We start from the raw sequence: 22,690 nt of genomic DNA on the forward strand, positions 1-22,690 counted from the left end.
AAAAAAAAAACAAGGCACACACCCAAATCTCAACAAGAAGAAATTGAATTCTATGAATCTGGAGTTGCATTTAGAGACTATGAAAGTTGCTAACTTGGAAATTACTAGAAAATCCAACCTCCTCCTCCCCCCAACCAAGAAATAAAAGCAAATCAAAGAAAAAAATGACAAATTTATGCAAAATTCAGCTATAATCCAATAAACCAGGCACACACCGAAAAACGCAACAGAAGGAAATTGAATTCTATGAATCTAGGGTCCCATTTAAACACTATAAAATTGCTAACTTGCGAATTACTTCAGAATCCCAACAAAAGAGAACAAATCAAAAGAAAAAAAGATGACATTTTTCTTGCAAATTAAGCTAAAATCCAATAAAACCATAAAACAAGTCACCAATTAGGCAAAATTCAGCTAAAATCAAATCTGGGGTTTCATTTCAAAACTAATTATAAACACAAAAAGTAGCAAAAAGAGAGTTCCAAAGAAATGTACCTAAAGAATTTGCTTCTCTGGGTCAGTGAAACAAACCGTAGCTCTCTCTAAAAATTTATCCAGATGAATATAAAGCAAGAAAAAAATGATCTTTTTTCACTTCCAATGTATATATCTGCAGTTATATGATAGCGATGTATGCTCTTATAAATCATGGTATGTCGGCCAAGAAGGTTTGTGCCATACCTTTGGTATGATTGTAAAAGATTGTTAGTATAAGGAGGTACAGACCCACGCGCGCAAATATCAAGATTAAGGGACCCACGCGCGCAAATTTCAAGATTAAGGGACCCACGCGCGCAAAGTTTTAATTTCTTTTTATTTTCAGAATAATAGTAAGAGATAATATCACTTTTGGCCGTTTATAAATTCTAGTTCTTGTCATATATGATTAAGATTAAGAATATTAAATAAATCCTCAATTTATTAGAATATGTGTTTTGGTCCATTTATATGGTATAGTTAAACTGCTTCTAAAGGAGTCATGGAGCAGTAGAAAATTTAATTTTTTCTGTAACTTATAAGTTACGGGTTCGAGCTGTGGAAGCAACTATTAAAGCTCGCATTAGAGTATAAGGAATACTTTGGGGTGCGACCCTTCCTTGGACCCTGGATGAATACGGAATACTTTGTGCTTCGAGTTGTACTTTTTTTATAATGCTTTTAGAATTATATAATTCTCAAACTTAACATAATATATGTATGATCAAATGATGTAATGATATATAACTCAAAATCTTTGAACATTCATAAACAAAGGGATCAAAAGTGCACATTTAATTAATTAAAGGTCAAATGTACTTATTCAGATTTCACAAGGAGCAAAATTCTAATTCTTCAATATTTGAGGAACTAAAAGTGCAAATGTTTCTGATAGAAAATCCCCCCCCCCCCCCCCCCCCTTTGGATAGAAATTCCTTTAATTGTTAACTAACTATGGAAAAAATTCGACAACTCTTTATAGAGTTATAGACCTCACTGGTTTTCTTGATTAGTTTAATGTCATTTTTTAATATTTTAAACTAAACGTAAAGAGTCCTTCGGATATGGGCAAAGTTAGGGAGAAATTCAAAAATAACCAGATTTACAAGTGGTCGTTCAAAAATAGCCTAGTTTCAAAAGTAATCGAAATTTAGCCACTTTTTATGTAAAGATAAATCTGAGCGAAAACACTGTTCAAAACCCGAAAAATACGCCAGTATATTATGCTGGAGTTCCAGCATAAGTATACTTGAACTCCAGCATATTATACTGGAGTTCCAGGATAAGTATGCTGGAACTCCAGCATAATATGATGGAGTTCCAGCATAAGTACACTAGAACTCCAGCATAATATACTGGAGTTCCAGCAAAGTATAATGGTCCAGTATAATATGCTGGAAGTTCATACACAAGTGCTCGAATCTCCAGTATATTATGCTGGAACTTTCCGTGTGTTAGAGTTCCAGCATAATATGCTGAAAGTTAATACACAGGTGCACCGAACTCCAGTATATTATGCTGGACCGGTCTCTGTTGCAGCAAAATAGTGGCTATTTTTCATTGACTTGATAAACGCTGGCTATTTTTGAATGACCAGTCCGAAAACTGGCTAGACCGTGCTATTTTAACGCAAAGTTACATTGGTGGGAAGGTTCAATTGTATTCGTCCATTGTGTAGATCGGGTGTAAAAGTATTGCATACATGGAATTTAAGTTTTACGCATTAACGGTTTAAATAATTCGGTCCAACAAAACCATCATGGTACACTAAGTTCTCGCTATACATGGGGTCCGGGGAAGGGCCGAACCACAAAGGTGTATTATACTCAACCTTACTCTGTATTTTTGTAAGAGGTTATTTCCATGGCTCAAACCCGGACCTCTTGGTCACATGGCAACAACCTTACCTATTACACCAAGACTCAATTTGGTCACTTATATTATATAAGAAAATTACTAGTAGTAAATATAATTCGGTCACTTATATAAGAAAATTACTAGTAGTGAATATCTATTATAAACATCAATTATTCCTCAGATTTACCTAAAAAAAATGTATGAATGCCGAGAATGATTTACAAAATTTTCGGCAATATTTGCACATTACAAGTTCTTTTTAATTCTTTTTGCTGTCTAATGTCTATAGCACTTTTCCGCTTAATGAGAGTGATTGATAGATTTTTCAAAAATAAAACGGACTAGATCCATTTCATCTCAAATTTAGATGCTTAAATATTCAGAAACTAGAAACGTACTAAGTTTGATGATCAGGACTAGAATATGATACTCTTATGATACCTTTTTTAATTTCCTCCAGCATGTAGGCTGTAGCCAATGAGAGAAGGTTATAAGCAGAAGCAGGAGAAAGAAAAAAAAAGGAATGAGACACAAACACAGAGGAATTCATCATTTTCATATATCAACTCAAAATGTTTAAATAACGACAAAAAATGAGTACAAAATTTGCCTACTACATAGATTTCCTCAGTTCTCGTGAAGAGCCTTCATCAAATATAGCCTACTAAAGCTCTGTCCAGCAACACTGCAAGCAATTCACAAACAAGTTCAGCTCACAAACCCTTTTTTTTGTTGTGTGTGTGTGTAAGTGGATTAGAGGGGGGGGGGGGGTTTAATGATGGTATCCGAGCCAGTTTGTGCGCACTCAAACATTCCATCGAGTAACTCTGTCCACCAAGCTTAGGCACATGAAAAGAAATCACCTTATGTCTATTGTGATTTAAACTTTGTTTTCAGCAGTTTTAACCTACATTATTGACCGTTAAGCGACACCCTTGGATGTGCCTTCCCTACAAACTAATCATGATTCTCTTTTTGCGGATACTACTCAAAACTCCAAATAAATACTCACACCTAATAGGTCCGGTTCCTTAAGAGGCTTTACTGAATAATTAAGGTGAAAACCATGTCCCAAAGAAAATGCTAGAGCAAATAAAATCAAACAGAAAATCTATGTCACCATATTTTTTTTATTGATACAAAAAAGGATATCGAGATATTTAGATTTTCTATTTGACCAGGAACTTCCAGAATACCTCACTCAGGATGATAGTAGAAGCATTTCAAATCCTTTTTGAAATTATAAAAGTTGACCAAGCTAAAATACTAGGGTATCTAAGGGGTTGGTAAATTGGCAATGCTAAGAAGTGAAGGCTGTGTTTTCCTCAGATGAACTGTCCCTATCTGCAATGCTTCAAACACGCATGTAATGATTATCACTTTAGATAGTAACTCACCCATTAATCTGGTTGCAGTAGTTTGCTATTTGATTAGTTATGAGAAAGCTGTCCAATCGTGAGGGTTCTGGGATTGGCTTAAAGACGGGATTAGAAGGATCTTCCTCCGGTAGCGGCTCTTCTCCAGCAGCTTTGCGTGACATGTTCTCAGCCCTGCAGAGAACAAAAACCAGAACACATATCAATTAGAAAGGACCTCTTGAAAAAGAAAACCAAATAAACGCTGACTTCACCAGGTATATATCATACCACAGCCAAGACATACAAAAGCTGAAACTTCTAATTAGCAAATTCGACTATCAAGCTGTCACAACTGGTAATGGCTTCCCCCTCACCACCAAATTAATGAACAAATAATATTTTCATCATCAAGAAAGTTCTGCCATAATATTTATGCAATTGCTGAAACATTCTATTGTAGACATATCAGTATCTCACCTCCTTATTTTTTTTAAACCAAGTTCCAGAAAATCAACGCAAACCATGATTCAGTTTAGGATAAAAGGCTGCTATGATGTACAAGTAGTCTTTTTTATGTATAAGCTGGCATGTGGAAGTGCATTCATCAATCTCCTACACTCTGTACTTCGAGGACACCTTTAGGACTTCTATGTGTAAAAGAGGCAAAAATTTACAAAAGCGTACATGGTAAAGGTTTTTCACACTTGGCTTTTGAGTTGATACAGCAACCCTGATACCTGACGTATGGGGCTAAAGGTCTTTCCGGACTTGGCTTTTGTATTGATATGGATCCACACGATTTTCTAAAGCATAAGATATTCTATATGCAATATATTGGATATGCTTTGGATATGGCAGTGACATATGTATTGGATATATCCAGCAACAAATTGTGCCTGTCATTTGTCTCAGTGTCAATGCTACATATATAACGGGCTCCACCATGACATACCAAATATCTTATGAAGTAATTTAATCCCACTAAAAGTTAAGCAGTTTCCACAAAACAACTGATCTTTGGAACATGTTTTTTTGTATTTTTGGCCTCAAATGGGTTATGCCACAAAACATAAAACAGGCACACCTGAGCTGGAGTCGATGGAGAATTGATAAGACCATCAAGAAGATCTGGTTGATGATCCCTGCAGTTATTTTTTGGTGTTTGTGGAATGAGAAGAATAGTAGATGCTTTGATGGGATCTCAACTCCAAATCACTCTCTCAAAGCTAGATGCCTACTCAATCTTTTTTGTTGGATTAAGTTAGCTACTGTAACTAGTTCTGCTCATCTTTTGGACTTTGTTAGCTCCCTTGTCTTAGATTGACATACTGTAAAGGGACTAGTTTTTCTTTCATTTTTGCACCTCAACTTTTGTAACTATGCATCTTCTTGATGCTTTTGTTAATATAACATCTTACTTCATCAAAAAAAAAAGTTAAGCAGTTGCAGAGAGGACCTCAATGATGCAATTTCCAATTACAATGTAAAACCCTTTACCCATGCTCCTAGTAAGAAATGGAATTAGAGCAATGAAAGGACACCCTCTCCAATTTTTAAGTTATATATCGGATGTTTCAGGTTCATTTTTACGAGGTCTAGTATCATCTGTAAGCTTATCATATCTGCTATTATGTTTCTTGTAAAGAAGGTGATCAAACATTTGAAAATGTCCCCAAAGAAAAAAGAAGGATACCTCCTCTTTTGAAGCCAAGCTTGCTGCTGAGCTTGTTGACGGGAAAGGTTCCGATAGTAAAATTGGAACTGCAAACAGGTAGCAGTGTTAGCAACATCCAAGCATATGACACACTCCACAGAAAGGGAAAAATTGACCCAGGAAGAGAAGGACCAACCTTTTGCTGTTCCATTGACAAGTCATCCATGCACTCAATCAAAAATTCCACGTTCCTTTCCAAATATGGATTGGTTGACAATTGCAGGCGCTCATAATCACACTGACACGCAAGGAAAAGGAAACCATTCAGTAACGATTTGTCAAGCTAGATCTGATCGTTTGAGAATTCTGCCAAGATAAATACAAAGCTACCTGAGTTACAGGTGTATCAGGTTCAAGTTCAGTCATGAAGGCACTTATGAGAGCTGAGTTTGAAACTTTAATCTGTTCAAAAGAGATGGCAAAATTGAAATGTGTTAGAAAACTGAAGCATGCTTTTTTCCTGTAACTTTTCTCTCACTAGAAACTACGAACATAACTCGTCTGAAGTTTTCATGGTTAGAGACTAAAACCAAGATGGCAGTACCACTTCATGTACTCAAAGAATCTTAAATTTATCTCATGAAAGAGTGTGGAAAGAAATACACGTCAGATATTGAGTTTAACTTTAAAACAGGACACCGATCAAAAAAGTAAAGAATCCTCTTGCTGGGCAAAAAGGGCTAATAATGAGAAATACATCTGAAGCAACAGTCTTTCAAACTAATACAAGCGCAAAATGGCATCGAGAAGCAAATAATGTTGCATTGTTGAAAATCTGCTCATACAAGGATAATAGTTACACATTGTTGAGAAAAGCAAAGTGGATAAGAAGCATACTGGTATCTCTTCAAAGATGTCGACCCATGAAAGATTCTTTTCCCTCAACCTAGAAATAAACCAATATCAGCAATATATTAAGTTTGCTATGTCCAAAAAAATTATCTTGGGGGAAAGGAGAGTGCAAGAATGAACATACTTCTCTCCAGTAAAGTTGTTACTCTTGTAGAGTTCCATGAAAGAATCGGAAAGCTTCAAGGCCTTCAATGCTAAGACGCCTTGGTCGGATCTTGATGGATCATAGACAATGCAAACACAACGTTTAATATTCTCCTGAAATACAAAACGTCATCGAGTCCAAGTACAAGGGATTAGTCACATAAACAAGACAATCAAAGAGCAACTGATCGAGCAACAACATAAGAAAATTCTACAAGAAAACTTATTTCTTTATAGAAATGAATATTCCATTCATCAAAGCATCAATGATGAGAAAATTTAAGTATACTTTTCCGTAGAGCAAGCTCGGAAGAAATTAAAACACCTTCTGTTATTCGTTTGAAACAATCCATGGATGTTCTGGTCAAGTTGTTGCTAGGAGTTGGCTTTCCGTAGCGGATTAACTCAAGCTCTTAAACAGGTAAAAGATTTTGTGTCGCACATATTGGGTTCAGATGATGATATGCGGAAAGTCTATCAAGAAACATGATCTCAAAATCGCACTTTCCTATGCTACTGAACTCCCTAGTACATAATAAGGAGAGATAAAGGCAAGAGAACCAGAAGGAGATTAGAGTAGGCACTATAGTCACACATTTATGTCCGGAAATTCATTTCTCTTTTACAGACTCTTGAATGATGCATAATCTACAGCACTTCCACAAACTTCTTGACTAAGCAGAAGAAATATAAACATTTCATGAGAGGAGACACGAACAAATATGAAGTTATTTTCGGTTTTTCTTGTAAATCATACACACACACACACACCTCCCAGTATTATCAGCACATGAACCAGAACAAGTGTAACTCCATTACCAATACACAATTTCAGAATCCAAAAAGAGAGATGAAGATGGACAGAATCATAAATGAGAAATGTACCTGGTAATTCATGAAGGTCTCTATCAATTCCACAGTTTGAAAAGAGCCAAATAAAGTTGATTGATACCTAGAATATAAATACCAAAGAAAAAATCATAGTCGGGCATATTACCAATAATCATATGACAAGGATAGAAATGGCAATAGGAATGATAATCTGCACCAGGTATATCCTCTGTGAGCAAGGTTATGAAAATGCAAGGAACTTATCATATACTCCACGCTTACAGTATTCAGTATATGTTTTCTAATTTATTTGAAGTAAAACGGTGTGTCAGAAACTCCAAATGAACTGCTGCTGAGTTGGAAAAAGATAGGACTTCAAGTAGCTGCTAGGATGCTTTGAAACACTGTACTAGCAATTGTTTGGTGGATAGTATGGAAGGAAACAAATCAAAGCTTCTTTGAAGGCTAAAATCCAAAACATAGATGTATATCCCTTTCTAGCTTTTTGGTTTAAGAACGAAAATGTAAGGGAAGCTGAGGGGATGAGAGATTTCCTCAGTTCATTTCATTTGCAGTAAATGAATTTCTTTTATAAGGATTCGATTACGATGAGTAAGTCAGGAGTAGCTGGGTGTAGTAAGCAGTAAATGAATTGGGTTTTGTTTCTTTGTAAATGCACATCATAAGCACCCCCTGGGTGCTACAGATAATTAATAAAAGTCCTTATTACGCATAAAAGAACTAGATTTTCTTTTATAACTGAGATTATATTCCCTTGAAGCCAAATTGCAGCGAGAATTCCTGCTTGTAATTTCAGGAATTATTTTTTGCTTGTAATTTCAGGAATTATTTTTTGCTTGTAACTTCAGGAAATGACTTTGGTACTTCCAGAAAGATGTACAAACTTTGCATGAAACAACAACCACTTCCAGGATTTGAACTATCATTTCACTCATTCTTCCATACTTCTCTCTGATGTAGTCAAACAAGAAAGTAGTCATACCAACCAACGGTGTTGTTGTCAACATTAACCTCCCGCAGGCATCTCATCATTTCAAGCTGATAATTAGCACCCTCAGCCTCGAGCTCCTCATCTTCTTCACGAACCTGAACAAAATATATGTTAAGAAGACATCTACACATTAATGAATCTGACACAACAAATTTATGCATAAATAATAAGCAAGAAATGCTAGAATCCAACATACCGGAAATGGAAAACAGTTAGTGACTTCTAAAACACTTCCAACATCCAATCCAAGAAGTTGTCCAGTGACCAAAGCTGGGGAAAACTCCTTGCAATGCTTTATTATCTTCAGAATGACCTGTTGCACACATACTTATAACATTAGAATACACTAATTCTACTATCGCGTCCGATCTTTCCAGGACCATCTGGTATCTAACTGTATGATACAACGTATCATGGGCAACCCTCTCGAAGCAGAAACGGGACAATAATTTAGGATGAGGGAGCATATTAAAGATAAAAGATACATTCCAACGAACTCATATAAGTCACCATATATATAAGAGACCTGGTTGAATACAGTAGCCAATGTGTTTCTTGCATCGTTTTCTTAACTAGATGAGATGATCCATAGCCGTTAGCCCTTTGAGTTGCTTCAATCACATAATTAACAAGTTTGTAACTCTCCAACATATTACAGTTCCTCCTAGAAGCCATTCAGTGGAGTGTGTTATGGAATAAATTAATTGAGCTCAACTCAGTTGTAAGTCAGAAACTATATTGCAATCCTCCATTAACAGAACTCATTAATATTAACTTTTTCTTTATGAAAAGGTAAAGAACTGATTAATATTAGCTTTAGATCAAAGGAAAAAGGAAAAGATGGCAATCCCCAGTCCAAATGAAAAGAAGGCAAGCTGGCGCACATCAGATAATTACTCAGTTTTACAACAATAAAAGTGTGAAAAAAGCAACGGCAATAACAACTACGCCTCAATCCAAAACCAGTTGGGTTAACTATATGAATCTTCCAAATCCATTCCGCTCCATTTCAACCTGTTTCATTCGAATACTTGATAATTTGTCTTTCTAGATGAATCAATCCCATCTAATGTAAGTGTACAAGCACCGGTACGTAATATAATTGAGCAACAAGATTATGCCTTATCCCAACTAGTTGGTATTAATATGGATTATTTACTTCCAATGTGTATGTTCTTCACCAAGTCCGCAAGTATTCTAGTCGTTTGTAATAAGCAACTTATATAAATAATCATGACCAAGACTTGAGGTTTTGAAACCTTCATTACAAAGACATTATCTCACAATATGGGAAGTAGCTTATAAGACGAGTAACAATACTTTGTTTTCTCGGCTATGGTGAGGAACCAACTAATTAACAAGCATCAAGTCTTACAAGTCTATCATTACATAACTGTACAAAAATCATGAGTTTTTTAATGACAGTGGTGTCCGGGTAAGCTTGTGCACCTCTGGACTATTTCATTAGGTACCTGCTACCTTCCACCAGCGGGTAGTTCTGTCCATCAAGGCTCGATCAGATGGGAAGAAATCACCTAGTATTTTTTTTGCTTCCGATGCGATTTGAACCTAAGACCATGATCTTTGATTCGATCGAAGTTTCATCTTTTAGCTTTAAAAAAAACACCTATTTAACAATCCTAATCCTCGGTACAATGCCGCTTAAGAATCTATACCGATTATAATCAAACAAATTCAAGTGCATAAACATGTAAATGATAGAAGTAGAGAAAGTACCAGTCCTTCAATCTGAACAACTCTCAGCGGCGGTGCAGCAACTTCTTCTTTAGCTGCAACTTGCAAAAATGACCTCGGTATTGCTACATTAACCAAATAAAAGGTCAATTGCCAAACTGATTCTGCACAAAATACTCATTATAGATGCAAAGTGAAAGAAATTTACATACCGTTTGCCATAATGAAACAGATTGAAAGATATCACTGTGCTGAAAGCGCTCGAAATGCTCCAGGGGTTTGTGCTGATGATGGTGGAGAGATTTGAGATGAAAGGATTTTTCTTTTTGGGCCGGCCCGTAGGGCCTTATAAATATTGGGCCTGATGAAGAACATATATTGGGCCAGATTGTTTAAAAAATATCTTTACACAAATAGCCGGTTACTATTTATTTTTTCTTGCCGGTGTACATAAATTATATACTGATTATACATGGTTATACACATATTATATATATATATTACACATATATATACATTTTCCGGCTAATTTTAATTTAACTAATTATGTGGGCTGCTATTTAGGTTAATTCTTCTTAAACAAATGTTTCTTTACAAGGGTCATGACTAATAGAAATGACACAGAGGTAGCCGCTCGTAATACCCCAATTTAAAATATATCAAGAATTTTCAAACTATTTAAAGTTTAAAAGTTTGAAATTTGAATTCAGCTCAAACTTCAGCGTTGGTTATGTTTGATTTTGAGGAGGTTGAACGTCAAAATAGGTTTTAAAATTGGTTACGTTTTAAATGATGCCCTTAAAATCAGTTATTTGTGCTATTCGCCTGGTAGTTATGGTGGATAGAAGCAACTATGAACCTCTGCTAAAACATGATAAGAATGTATATGATGTACTTTAATATGCAATCTCTTCTACTTTATATGATACGTTAAAGTATTAATAGGCAATTTCTTTGTTGCTTATTTAATGACTCGTTAAATGTACTATTATTACCGATTGATGTTACGAAATTAATTCTTGTAAAGATACTGTTTTGATATTAGAATCACTGTTTTTTTTCTTTTTCTTTTTCTTTTTCTTTTTCAACTTATCAATTGTCATATTTAAATAAAAGACACTAATAGCTAACAATCTCATAAAATATTATGGAACATGTATGGGTCAAAATCTGACCATATGATGGTTGTTCTTAAAAAGGACGACAAGGGGTCGACCAAGATGTAATCACGCTCGTGGGACGTGATAGCAAAAGAACACCTCGGCCATTGCCGAGGTCAAACCGTCAAAAAGCTTATATCGCAGAACGAGCGTAGTGTTTGGGCGAGCGATGAAGGATACAATCATCAGAAAGTACGCCGGTCAAAGACCATTGAATAAAAGGAAAAACTGTCAATATATACAGAGGGGGTAGAGCCCAGGAAAGGAGGGAGACTCTTCGATAGTCATCACTATGGAATCATCAAGAGGAATCTCTCGGTCATCAACAGTTCCATCTCTTTCCCTTCTTTGCTTCTACGGTTACGATACATTCTCGCCACAGATGTAAGCCTATCATTCACGTTTGATGTACAAAGATTGTCTTAAGAAATATTATACATTCTTATTCTTCTTCGATGTTTGCATTTAATGTATCTGGATCTAGAGTTAATTATGCTTGGCTAAGATTTACCTTCCATATCTCTGATAATTAGTTTAACAAAAGGGTTCAACACTTTTTTAGTTAAACAATTTAGCGCCGTCTGTGGGGATTTCTTAGCCAAATTTTTAGTTTCCTTTAGATCTAGAACCGACGAAATATCATTACCAGGCTGTCATGGCCTCCCCATCTCGATACGAACACCCACTCGAAAGAGCGGTAGGTAAACCTTCGAGACAACCGTACCAATTAGGTCAATATGCTACATAAAGTAGAAGTCAACCAATATCTAGGCAAAACCCACTTCTCGCTTGAAACAGTAGGTCTGACACGACGAAGGCACGTTCAAAATAGGATCCCGGTCATCCGGCATGACCACAGCCCCGTTCGACGTATTCACCCTATACATGGACCCGCACTCCCATCCCTTGGGAAGGGACAGCAGCTTGCTGCGTGGTTTTCTGAAAGAATGGCCACATCCTACCCTACTTTCACATTCCCCTACACACCAGATGGTCTATGAACAAAGTATGACATGTTTCTCTTGTTGTTGGCACAAACCGGACGAGATCGGGTCGGGACTCGATTCCATCCCTTCAGCGAGTAAGGCGAATCCAACCCATGCGAAGCCTAGACACTAGTAACGATGGAGCCGAACACGGCCGCCAAATCTAAAACCACCATCAGAGCACCAAGCGGAGCGAGTGACACTACAACATCACTCTTTCTTTCACTAACTCATTGGGTCGAGGTAACAAAAATTTTTTATTTTGGTTTATCTTCACTCCTTTGTTGGTTCAAACAGGAATACGAGCACTCGTGTGGGCAAGTAAGCAAAGGAGCATTCCAACTAGAAATGATGGCAGGAAAACTACTACAAAACAATTGGAATGTCGCCTATCTCAAGTACTTCGACTTCAGAAAAAGGACCCCCCTCAAGTCGTACTCTCATTCCCTCACCCGAGTTTTGTCCCAATTGGATCTCCTCGTGTAAGTGTCTAATGAGGCGACAAAGGAGACGTCTCAAAGCTCAAGTATGATTCGTCACCGCGCTCGTTGACTGCTTCCTCAGGCCAGACGAAGGGACTAGATACACGGAAACTCCTCCAATATATGTATGAAACAAACATGTATGGCATTCTCCAGCGAACGAAATAGAGCAACACTTTGTACTTTCCACCAGAGTATTCTCCAATGCGAGCAAAGTTAAGCAAACTGGGATTCACCCAGGAAACGCATAGTATTCTCCAATGCAAGCAAAGTTAAGCAAACTGGGACTCACCCAGGAAACGCATAGTATTCTCCAATGCGAGCAAAGTTAAGCAAACTAGGACTCACCCAGGAAAAGCATAGTATTCTCCAATGCGAGCAAAGTTAAGCTAACTGGGACTCACCCAGGAAACGCATAGTATTCTCCAATGCAAGCAATGTAAAGCGAACTGGGACTCGCCCAGGAGACACCCAATATTCCCCGATAAAAACAAAACTGAGCACGCCGGAACCACCCCAACATATGCGTAAACAGTACGGCGTTCCGTAAAGTTCTCCAAAAATCCAGGACAATGAGGCAGCGGGTTAACATTTCGACCTTAGCTCGAAATAACACCCCTACAGCCAACGGCCATCGCCAAAAGAAGAATTCGACCTCGCTCGAATTTTAATGGGTTAACATTTCCTTAGGTCGAATTAACACCCCTATGGCCAACGGCCATCGCCAAAAGAAGAATTCGACCTCGCTCAAATTTTAATGGGTTAACATTTCCTTAGGTCAAAATAACAACCCTACCGACAACGACCATCGCCAAAAGAAGAATTCGACCTCGCTCGAATTTTAATAGGTTATTTCCTTAGCTTGAAATAACACCCCTATGGCCAACGGCCATCGCCAAAAGAAGAATTCGACCTCGCTCGAATTTTAATAGGTTAACATTTCCTTAGCTCGAAATAATACCCCTACGGCTAACGACATCGCTGAAAGAAGAATTCAACCTCGCTCGAATTTTAATGGGTTAACCTTTCAACCTTAGCTCAAAATAACACCCCTGCGGCCAACTGCCATCGCTAAAGGAAGATTTCGACCTCGCTCGAATTACAACAGGTTATTATTTCAATCTTACTTAACACCTTTACGATCACTGTCCACCGTCGAAACAAGTACGTTATAATTCGACCTCACTTAGAGCAACACCTTCACGACCGCCGGCCACAAATCAAATAAAAGGGAAAAATTCGGGATCGTTCAAGCCAGATATCGACTTCGCCCAAAAGGGCGGATCCGAATTCAACTTTGTTCTAGTCAAGAATAATACTGCCTAGAGCGACAGATCAGAAATCGACCTTGCCCGAGCGTATGAGTCCGAAGCAACTTCATTCTGACTCACGCAACGAGACCCTACTCGATCCGGTCAAGGCCGGATTCCCAAATCAAAAAATTAGGGATTTGTCACACGAAAAATCCAAAGGTCCATGCCAAAACGAAAAGATGTAACAAGCAAGGGGAAAGGGAAAGAAAATCAAAGGATATACAAAGGCGAAGCAACTATTTTATTTATATATACGTGCGTAAAAGCCGCACCTTACAAAAAGGCCAAAACGGGCCCAAAACAAAAAAAGGGAGAAGACAAACATGAACAAAAAAAAAGGTACTGAAGCAGCAGCAACTGTTCACTCGGCGTCATCACCGCCATCCTCCCCATCATTGTCTTCGGGAAGCTCCTCCTCAGCATCAGCGTCCTCGCCGGCCTCCGGTGTCTCAGGGTCGTAGCCGCAGTTGACACGAGCCTCTCGTGCCTTCTCCCGAGCTTCTTCATAAGCAGCCTCAAAGACATTGCCCGCCTCCCACAAACCCTTGTATCTGTCTCGTTGGGCCTCGGTGTGGACCCAAAGCTCATGCAGGTGACAAGGAACGGCGGCAGAGGCAAATTCAACTTGAGCTAACAACTGCGCTCTCTCAGCCTCGAGCGCCACGACCCGATCCCCTAGGCTCGAAGCCTCCCGATTAATTTCGCCGATGCGCTCTTCGAGCCTCGCCTCCCTTAGTGTGGCCGTTGCCCTCTCGGACTCCTGCTCGGATTGAAGGACGCGGATAGTGTCCTCCAACGCTGCCGCTCTCGCTAAAGTCGACGCCCGAGCATTCTCAGCATCCTCCAACCCGGCTACTTTTCTCTCTAGCTCGGCTAATTTACCCATCCATTTTGCACTCAAAGCTTCACCCTGGCGGTATTCTGATCAAGTTCGGCTTGCAATGTGACACCTTCGCCTGAAGATGCTCGCACTCTGCGGCTACCCCCTTTCCCAACTCAAGCTCTTCGTCATTGGCATGAAGCAGCTCCTCGAGCTCGCTACACCTGCGAATGGACTGCATCAGCTCCTGATCTCTTTTCTCCAACTCCGCCCCAAGGGATTGGGTGCCAGTACCCGCCCTGAGCCGCTCATGCATCTCACGGCATCTAGTGCCATACCGCCGATACTTCTCAAGCATCGTCAGAAAGATCTCGGCCCTACGAGCACTCTCAATCTCCAACATGTAAAACTGAAAACAAAGAGAAAAAGATAGTCGATAAGGACCAAGATCAAACAAAAAAGCAACCAACAAAGGAAAACATACAGAGAGGGACTCACCCTTAGGACCATCGCGGCCACTCCATGTGACAGTTTGACGTCGCTGACGTCCTGAAGAGCCTCACTTTCTGCGGCCGAGCATAGAAGATCAAACTGCGGCACAAAATCCACAGTATCTTTTAAAAGATTGAGGTCCGATAGAATCTCGAGTATCCAAGAAGGACCTCCCGCTCATACCACGGTTCGGGTAAAGCCCCCCTCGGACATCCTCACATCATCAGGATCAAGGTCAGATTCAGACTCGTAATCATTGACCATGATGCCTTTTCCCCTCTCTTCAGCCGAAGAAGAATTGCGATTCAGTCGGGATGTCGAAGGGCCGCTCGAGACAATAGTGGGGCCTCGGGATTCAGTCTCTCCACCACATCGGCATGTCGATCTCCTGTGATAGGTGTAGCCTCTACGACCAGGTTGATATCACCACTAGTTTCGGGCATCGTCAAGGAAAGGCCACCTCCCGACGATGTTTCGTTTTGAGGCGCCACTTCCGGGGTCACCCGTCGTCTCCTTCGGTGGAGCCTCTCCACTACCAGCACGGGAAGACTCGCCCATTGAGCGGGCGCTGAAATCGGAGTCTCAGCATGAGGAATAGCCCCCGCACGTGCGGCCACGGACGCAGGTGTAGATTTGGTAATGACCCTAGGTGCATGCCGAGCAGGGGGCGCCGATTGACGGAATGCAAGTGGAGGAGCCCTCGCCCTTCGCGTTCTCCCTGCCAACAAGGAAAAATGGTCATATAAAGACAAGGTCGAATCATAAGGCAAAGAAAGCGAGCTGACTCACTAGTGAGAGGCTTGTGCCCATATTTCTCGTGGAAGGACGTCCACTTGCGATTGCCCCTTGTGTGGGGGAGAATTGCGTTCACCCGCTCGGTAATATCAATCAACTGGCGGGGGAGGTAATCTCTCGGTTGCAAAAACAAAAACGAATCAGCAATATCACTTAGAGAAGAACTATCGACGACCGCCTTAAGAGGAATCACAAAATAACGAACTTACGAGCAAAGTTCCACATCTTAGGGAACCCTGCCGGGTCCGCCACCAAGTGCTCCGTCCGAACATAAAAGTAACTTTCCCAGAAGCGAATTAGCCTTGTCGTCCATCTTCACCACCAAACTCTTGGTCCCTCGATGGCGCATGTGGATCATCGTTCCCGGAATGGATTGAGGGGCAAAAATATGAAGCATGTGCCCCAAAGTAATCCCACGATCGGCGATATCCGCGTATTTGAGGAGCATGAGGAAAAGCTTGTACGCGTACGGTGAGAGTTGAGCCGGGCACACTTTGTAGAAGCGGCAGAAGTCCACCACTAGAGAGGGGAGAGGAAGCGTATACCTGACAACAAAAGGATACGCGTTGTAAGTGCACAATGTCCGTCCCCGTCGCCGGCACCATTTCAACATGGTCCGAAATTCCCCATTTGGTTTTGACCGCCGCAATCGCCGCCTCATCCATGGTAGAAGAGACAGGTTCCGGGTCTTCTCCGGCAGGGCTATTAAAATCAGTCCATAGCTTTCCCGGACGAGGTAGTATCTCAGCCACCGTCGGAACCCCCTCGCCCTCCATGAACCCTACTCCCTCTCCAAGAGGAAGCGCGCCACTTTCCGGCACCGGATTTTCGATGAGTCTGTCAATATGGGAAGAAGTACCTGCCATTTGTCTAAGTTTGATCGAAATAAACGGGAATGATGAAGGAAAAGAGAGGATGGTAGGGTCAAATTCTAACAAAAACAGAAGTGCGAAATCAGAAGTATAAAATATTGAAGAAGGTGGACGTTCGCAATCATCAGGAGAATCAAAATGTAACAATCAAATAATGGATTCCCCTTATTTATAGGAACATGAATGTCCCAAGCGGGAAACCCAAGAGCCGCCAATAGAAAAGTCGAAAGGTCACAGGAAACGATACGATGTCTGGGAAACGTGCGCCATGATGATTCATAAAAGTACCCATGATGTCTCGAATCGATGCCACGATTTAGCTCCAAACCGACGTAACAGTTCGACGATACCACTGAAGCGTCACGTCGCCCCCTCGACTTAAGGACCTCGTCCAACGCGTAACGTTCATATTTCTCCTAACTTTCAAATAAACAGAATCCGCCCATTGAGCTCGACAAGAGGCGAACCCGATAGACGGAGGGACTAACTGTATGGGCCAAAATCTGACCATAGGATGGTTGTTCTTAAAAGGGACGACAAGGGGTCGACCAAGCCGTAATCACGCCCGCGAGACGCGATAGCAAAAGAACACCTCGGCCATTGCCAAGGTCAAACCATCGAAAAGCTTATATCGCAGAACGAGCGTAGTGTTTGGGTGAGCGATGAAGTATACAATCATTAGAAAGTACGTAGGTCAAAGACCATTGGATAAAAGGGAAAACTGTTAATATATATATATAGAGGGGGTAGAGCCTAGGAAAGGAGGGAGACTCTACGATAGTCATCATTATGGAATCATCAAGAGGAATCTCTCGGTCATCAACAGTTCCATCTCTTCCCCTTCTTTGCTTCTACGGTTACGATACATTCTCGCTACAGATGTAAGCCTATCATTCGCGTTTGATGTACAAAGATTGTCTTAAGAAATATTATACATTCTTATTCTTCTTCGATGTTTGCATTTAATGTATCTGGATCTAGAGTTAATTATGTTTGGCTAAGATTTACCTTCCATATCTCTGATAATTAGTTTAACAAAAGGGTTCAACACTTTTTTAGTTAAACAGAACCAACCTCTGCCGATTAATATTTCTAATACACAATAATTAAGAAAATTCCACGTTGATTGTCGATCTTTGTAGAGAATATTTACATGTACTTAAAATATTTTCCTTTTTAAATTAAGTACAAACAAGATGCGAGGTGCTTATTTCCCTTAATTTAACTATTTTACGGGTAATAATAGAAATCTTTTACACAAATAGCCAACCAGATTATATACTGGTTATATAATATTTTACACATGAGTTTTATTTTTATATATATTCCTCAACTATTTTTTGTTTAAATAGTTGGATGAGCGATATTTTGGTGAATTCATCATTGCGGGCAGGTACACCTTTCTTTTCTTTGTTTGTGTCATTTTTCTTTTCAAAAGAAAAATTAATAGCTGAAAATGAAATCCAACATCAGAAAATTACTTCTTTTTTTTTTTTTAATATTGTCATGGACACTAAGCTGCAAATACTTTATTCATTAACAATTTAGTTAAAAATAAGAAAGAGTTGAAATTTAATGAAGAAATAAAAATGTACTAGGCAGTAAGCTCTCTCAACATATATCACTATTCTACATGAAAACATGGTATCAAATGGAGTGTGTCATCTGAAATGAGGGATGTAAGGGAGCCACTATGAAGAAGTTTCGGGAGTTACGAAGGAAGCTTCGAGCTCATATTGGTCATGGGTCGTGAATTAACTCTATGAGATAGAATCTCCTGTTGTTCCTCAGTAGCTCAGTGGTAGAGCGGTCGGCTGTTAATCAATTGGTCGTAGGTTCGAATCCTACTTGGGGAGATTTGATTGATTCTGAATTCTTTAATTCATAATCAAGGGGCTCGCTTTTACTCCAGTATATTTTTTTTCTTGCAAATTGTTATATTATACTTATTTATTATGGAGACAAGCAATCAAATCCATGCTTTACGTTTAACTTTTAGAAACAAAATAGATCCCTAGAAAAATACTCCCTTCGTTCCAATTTATGTGAACTTATTTAACTGGACACGGAGCTTAAGAAAGAAGTGAATACTTTTGAAATATGTGATCTTAAATATCTATAACATTTGTGTGGATATAATTCATTTGAATTGCATGGTCTTAAACATGCCATTGCATTTACGTGGCTCTAAAGGCCCCTCATTAAGGGTATAATTGCAAGTTTAAGTTAAATTTTTTTTTTCAAATTTAGAAAGGATTCATTTTTTCTGAAGTGGTCTAAATAGAAAATAGATTCACATAAACGGAAAAAAAAGGAGTAGCATACAAAAAAAATAAATTAATTTTTACACTGTCGGTGCGAGTTAGATTCTTCACCTTGTAACTCTATCTTCCCTTCCTCTCCCTTATTTATATTTTTTTCCCTTAAATAACGCAAACAATTAAGGAGTTGTTTGGATTAGTTCAAAAGTTGTTCCCCTCCCTCTAGATTACCTACATGGATACAACCACTACACCACCAATTATCCCACTGAAACTACCGGACAAAATAATCAAATTGATGTGGAAGAAGCACCAACACCATCCTATAAGGAAATGTTACTCGACAAACAGACAGTGAGCAAAATAGAGTATTACGATAAGGAACACTCCCCAATCATCAAAGATGATAAAGGAAAAGGTATTGAAGGCTCAATTTCCCTCTCACAAGAAGACAAGAAATGCATATACCAACCATGGCGCTTTTCAGTAATCATAAAGGTCTTAATCGTAAAATGCCCCACCATTATCTTCGATCTAAACTGATTGACCTATAGAAACCACCCGAACAGTTAATCTTGATTGACCTAGGATGAGATTTCTTCATTATCAAATTCGGTCTAGAGGAAAATATGACTAAGGCACTACACCTAGGCACATGGTTCATTTATGGAAATTTCTTATCAGTATGCAAATGGGAACCAAAATTCGCCCCACAAGAAGCTACACTATCTTCCACGATCATTTAGATTCGTCTACTACAACTACCAACTGAATTCTATGATAACGAAATATTGGAAAATGTTGGGAGAAAGTTTGGCAAATTATCAAAAATTGACTCATGAACATCTTCCACACTAAGAGGAAAGTATGAACACATTTGTAACCAAGTCCCGCTTGAAATATCGGTGGAAACATCAGTCATCATAGGTGATCACAAGCAAACAATGATCTATGAAGGAGAAGGAACTTTGTGTACAATGTGTGGAAGGATTGGCCTTGTACCAACACCATCACAATAAGTCCCTGAAAGTTTAGAAATGCACATAAAAAAGGAGGAGGAGGATGGATGGAAGACAATAACCTTTCCTAGACGAAAGAAATCCAGCCACCAACCTACGAAGGGAAGGAATAGTGGAGTAGGAAAGGAAAATGAACAATATCATGCACAAAAAGCACAAAAAATCCAGGTAAAGATATTCGATGCAAATTCTGGTAAGTTCATGGAAACCAAACCTTAAAATATAATTCAAAATCTAATAATGCGCAAACAAATAATTACAATAGGCCTAGTGGCCCAATAAATAAACATATGCCCACCCCCCATTCCCAGTAGCCCAGCCCACACGGCCCCAGCCCAAGTACAATTCCAAAAGATAGGCGGGGACGGGGCTCGTTGAAACTGATATGGACAGATATGCTGGGCCCTCTCAAGCATCCTCAAAAGAGGCTCCCATCAGTAGCCCGACCTCAGACCTACACCCGGCTAGCGATGAAAATTTGGGCCACCACCCCTCAAACAAATCAGTCAATAGGGTCCACACGCAATCGGATCCCCCAAGCCCCCAATACCTACGTGCCCCCTACTCCCCTTCTAGCGGAATGCTTTAAAAGGGAAAACTCACCACAATCTAGGGCTGCTTATCGGGTGGATTGGGTGGTTATTTACTCTTAATGGTTTGGCTTATCGGTTATCGGCTTTTAAATGTATTAATCCGCTAGCCACCCGATAAGATATCGGGCATATTAGTATCGGTTTAGCTCTTATTGGGCTGTTATCGGACGATTTATTGGCCTAATTCAATCTATATTGCGTGCATTAATTGTTTGCTGACCGTTGTGACTCAAAATAAAATTCCTACGCTCAGCAGACTACATTCCAGTCTATGGAATAAAATAGTTGAGTCCATTACATCCCAAATCAGACTACATTACAGATGAGTCCAGAATACATATGTTTGTTAACGCCTAGAATACAAATTCTGAAATGATAAAATTCCAGTCTATATTCAAAGTGAGTCCAAAATACATATTTCAAAATGATTAATCCATAAGTGAGCAGACTACACAGAAAATTTTGGCCCGTAGCTAACGCCTAACAATGCTTGAATTTCTGCAGCTTCAAAGTTCAAACAACAGCTTAATCCATAAGTGAGCAGGTCCCAGTAAAAATATGCATACACCAAATTTCAGCATTAGACAATGAAGTAGAGACTGATAAATACTATTGTCTTGAGGCAATAAGAAGAGTTGAAGATGCACACAACAGTTACCCAAAAGCTTTTGGTATATGCACAAGCAATGACGTTGAGCACTAAAACTACATATGCATAGAGAGAACTAGGAACATGCAAATGTACAACTACTACATGATTAGGCTGATAAAGTTAACACAAGGAAGCATGCAATGTACAACATGCATGATTAGGCTTATAAAATACATCAAACAAGGAAGCATCCTTTCCTGCAACCACAACTTTGCTGCCAGTCAAACAGGTTGAATCCACAAACAGTGGGCCATCTAGCATAGACGCAGTGAGTCCGGTCAAACCCTCTGCGTCTAATTAAGCTTCATTGCCTCAACTAAATGCAGAAAATTGCCATTAAATCAAGACCTGGAAACTTGACAAGTTATCGGTGTAACTCTAAGCAATCAATCCAAAAGTAAACTGTAAAAGAACTACTCAGCATGCATTGTACAACAAAATCAAAATTCAAGGTTGACAATAATAGACGTCGTCAAGAGATGCAGAAGATCTCTTTACATGTCCAGTCTATGTTTCTTCTCTCTTGCTCCTGGAACCAACAAAACAGACTCACTACCAATTTATAATGATAAGTTTCAAACCCCATCAAATTGCTAAGAAGTTTTACTTCATTGTTGTAAGGAAAGATCTCTAGCTTGACATCAATTTTCTCATCCCCTATATCACTGGATGTTATGGCATTTGAGAAATATATCCACATACATTATCAACTTAAAAATTGGATACTGCTTCATCCTAGCATCTTTCCAGATGACAAGATCTGAGACATTATCCAAGAAATTCACATCTAACCACAAAATTGTCGAGATGTCACATACACAACCATCATCACATGTATTCCCACTTAGAACTGGAATATCAAAAGATAACTTTTGGTATATGCACAAGTATGTTGTTGTTCTTGCCACACAAACAACACTCTTCAATATCATAAAGAAATTATCAACTACTTATTAATGATAATAGAAGATAGGATGTCTACTGATAACTACTGATGCTGACTAATCATAGCAGTTGCAAGCACAGATTCAATACTTGAAGACTTGATGGGTTAAATTTGAATTCTTACCAGATATATTAATACTACACGTCAATAACGGAAGAGTCTTTTCCATTGCTGGCTAAATCTGAAGAAAAAAATTAAAATAATGAGTCGTGCGATAAATATAAGCATATCAACAATACTTATATACAACAAATATAGTAACAATATTATTACCTTGTTCAAGCTGCTTGATTTTATCAAGATCTTCCTCAACACTAACGGGTTGTTTAATTTTTTATTTCGAACCCAATCTTGAAGAC

At 39.1% G+C, this 22,690-nt stretch overlaps 2 protein-coding genes across 3 annotated transcripts in view; both read right to left on the reverse strand.

Moving 5' to 3' along the window:
- The window catches only part of LOC109214174 (uncharacterized WD repeat-containing protein C2A9.03-like), a 9,211-nt gene extending 8,513 nt beyond the window's left edge, over positions 1 to 698 (reverse strand). The window contains exon 1 of one of the 2 annotated variants that reach the window (XM_019378066.1): positions 496 to 698. The gene's annotated coding sequence lies outside the window, so the exon portion shown is untranslated. The remainder of the gene's footprint in view (positions 1 to 495) is intronic. The other variant, XM_019378065.1, reaches the window with a different exon arrangement.
- Positions 699 to 2,870: 2,172 nt separating this feature from the next.
- Positions 2,871 to 10,248, reverse strand: LOC109214176 (eukaryotic translation initiation factor 3 subunit H). Its single transcript, XM_019378068.1, has 12 exons — positions 10,153 to 10,248; positions 9,983 to 10,065; positions 8,442 to 8,558; positions 8,237 to 8,340; positions 7,288 to 7,354; positions 6,383 to 6,516; positions 6,244 to 6,292; positions 5,737 to 5,808; positions 5,543 to 5,644; positions 5,386 to 5,453; positions 3,732 to 3,884; positions 2,871 to 3,019 (listed from the first exon to the last, which is right to left on the reverse strand). Exons 1-12 carry the CDS (start codon positions 10,160 to 10,162, stop codon positions 2,962 to 2,964), a joined length of 1,017 nt encoding a protein of 338 aa, XP_019233613.1. The 5' UTR covers positions 10,163 to 10,248; the 3' UTR covers positions 2,871 to 2,961.
- Positions 10,249 to 22,690: the final 12,442 nt, after the last annotated feature.

The sequence above is a fragment of the Nicotiana attenuata genome, unplaced genomic scaffold, assembly GCF_001879085.1.
Source record: "Nicotiana attenuata strain UT unplaced genomic scaffold, NIATTr2, whole genome shotgun sequence".
NCBI classification, from domain to species: domain Eukaryota; kingdom Viridiplantae; phylum Streptophyta; class Magnoliopsida; order Solanales; family Solanaceae; genus Nicotiana; species Nicotiana attenuata.

Excerpts from the sequence above, each read along its gene's own strand:
- LOC109214176 (XM_019378068.1), bottom strand. Across the intron at positions 8,341-8,441 it reads CTAACTGTTTTCCATTTCCG|GTTCGTGAAGAAGATGAGGA; the intron begins GTATGTTGGATT and ends TATTTTGTTCAG. Across the intron at positions 5,809-6,243 it reads ACATCTTTGAAGAGATACCA|ATTAAAGTTTCAAACTCAGC; the intron begins GTATGCTTCTTA and ends TCTTTTGAACAG.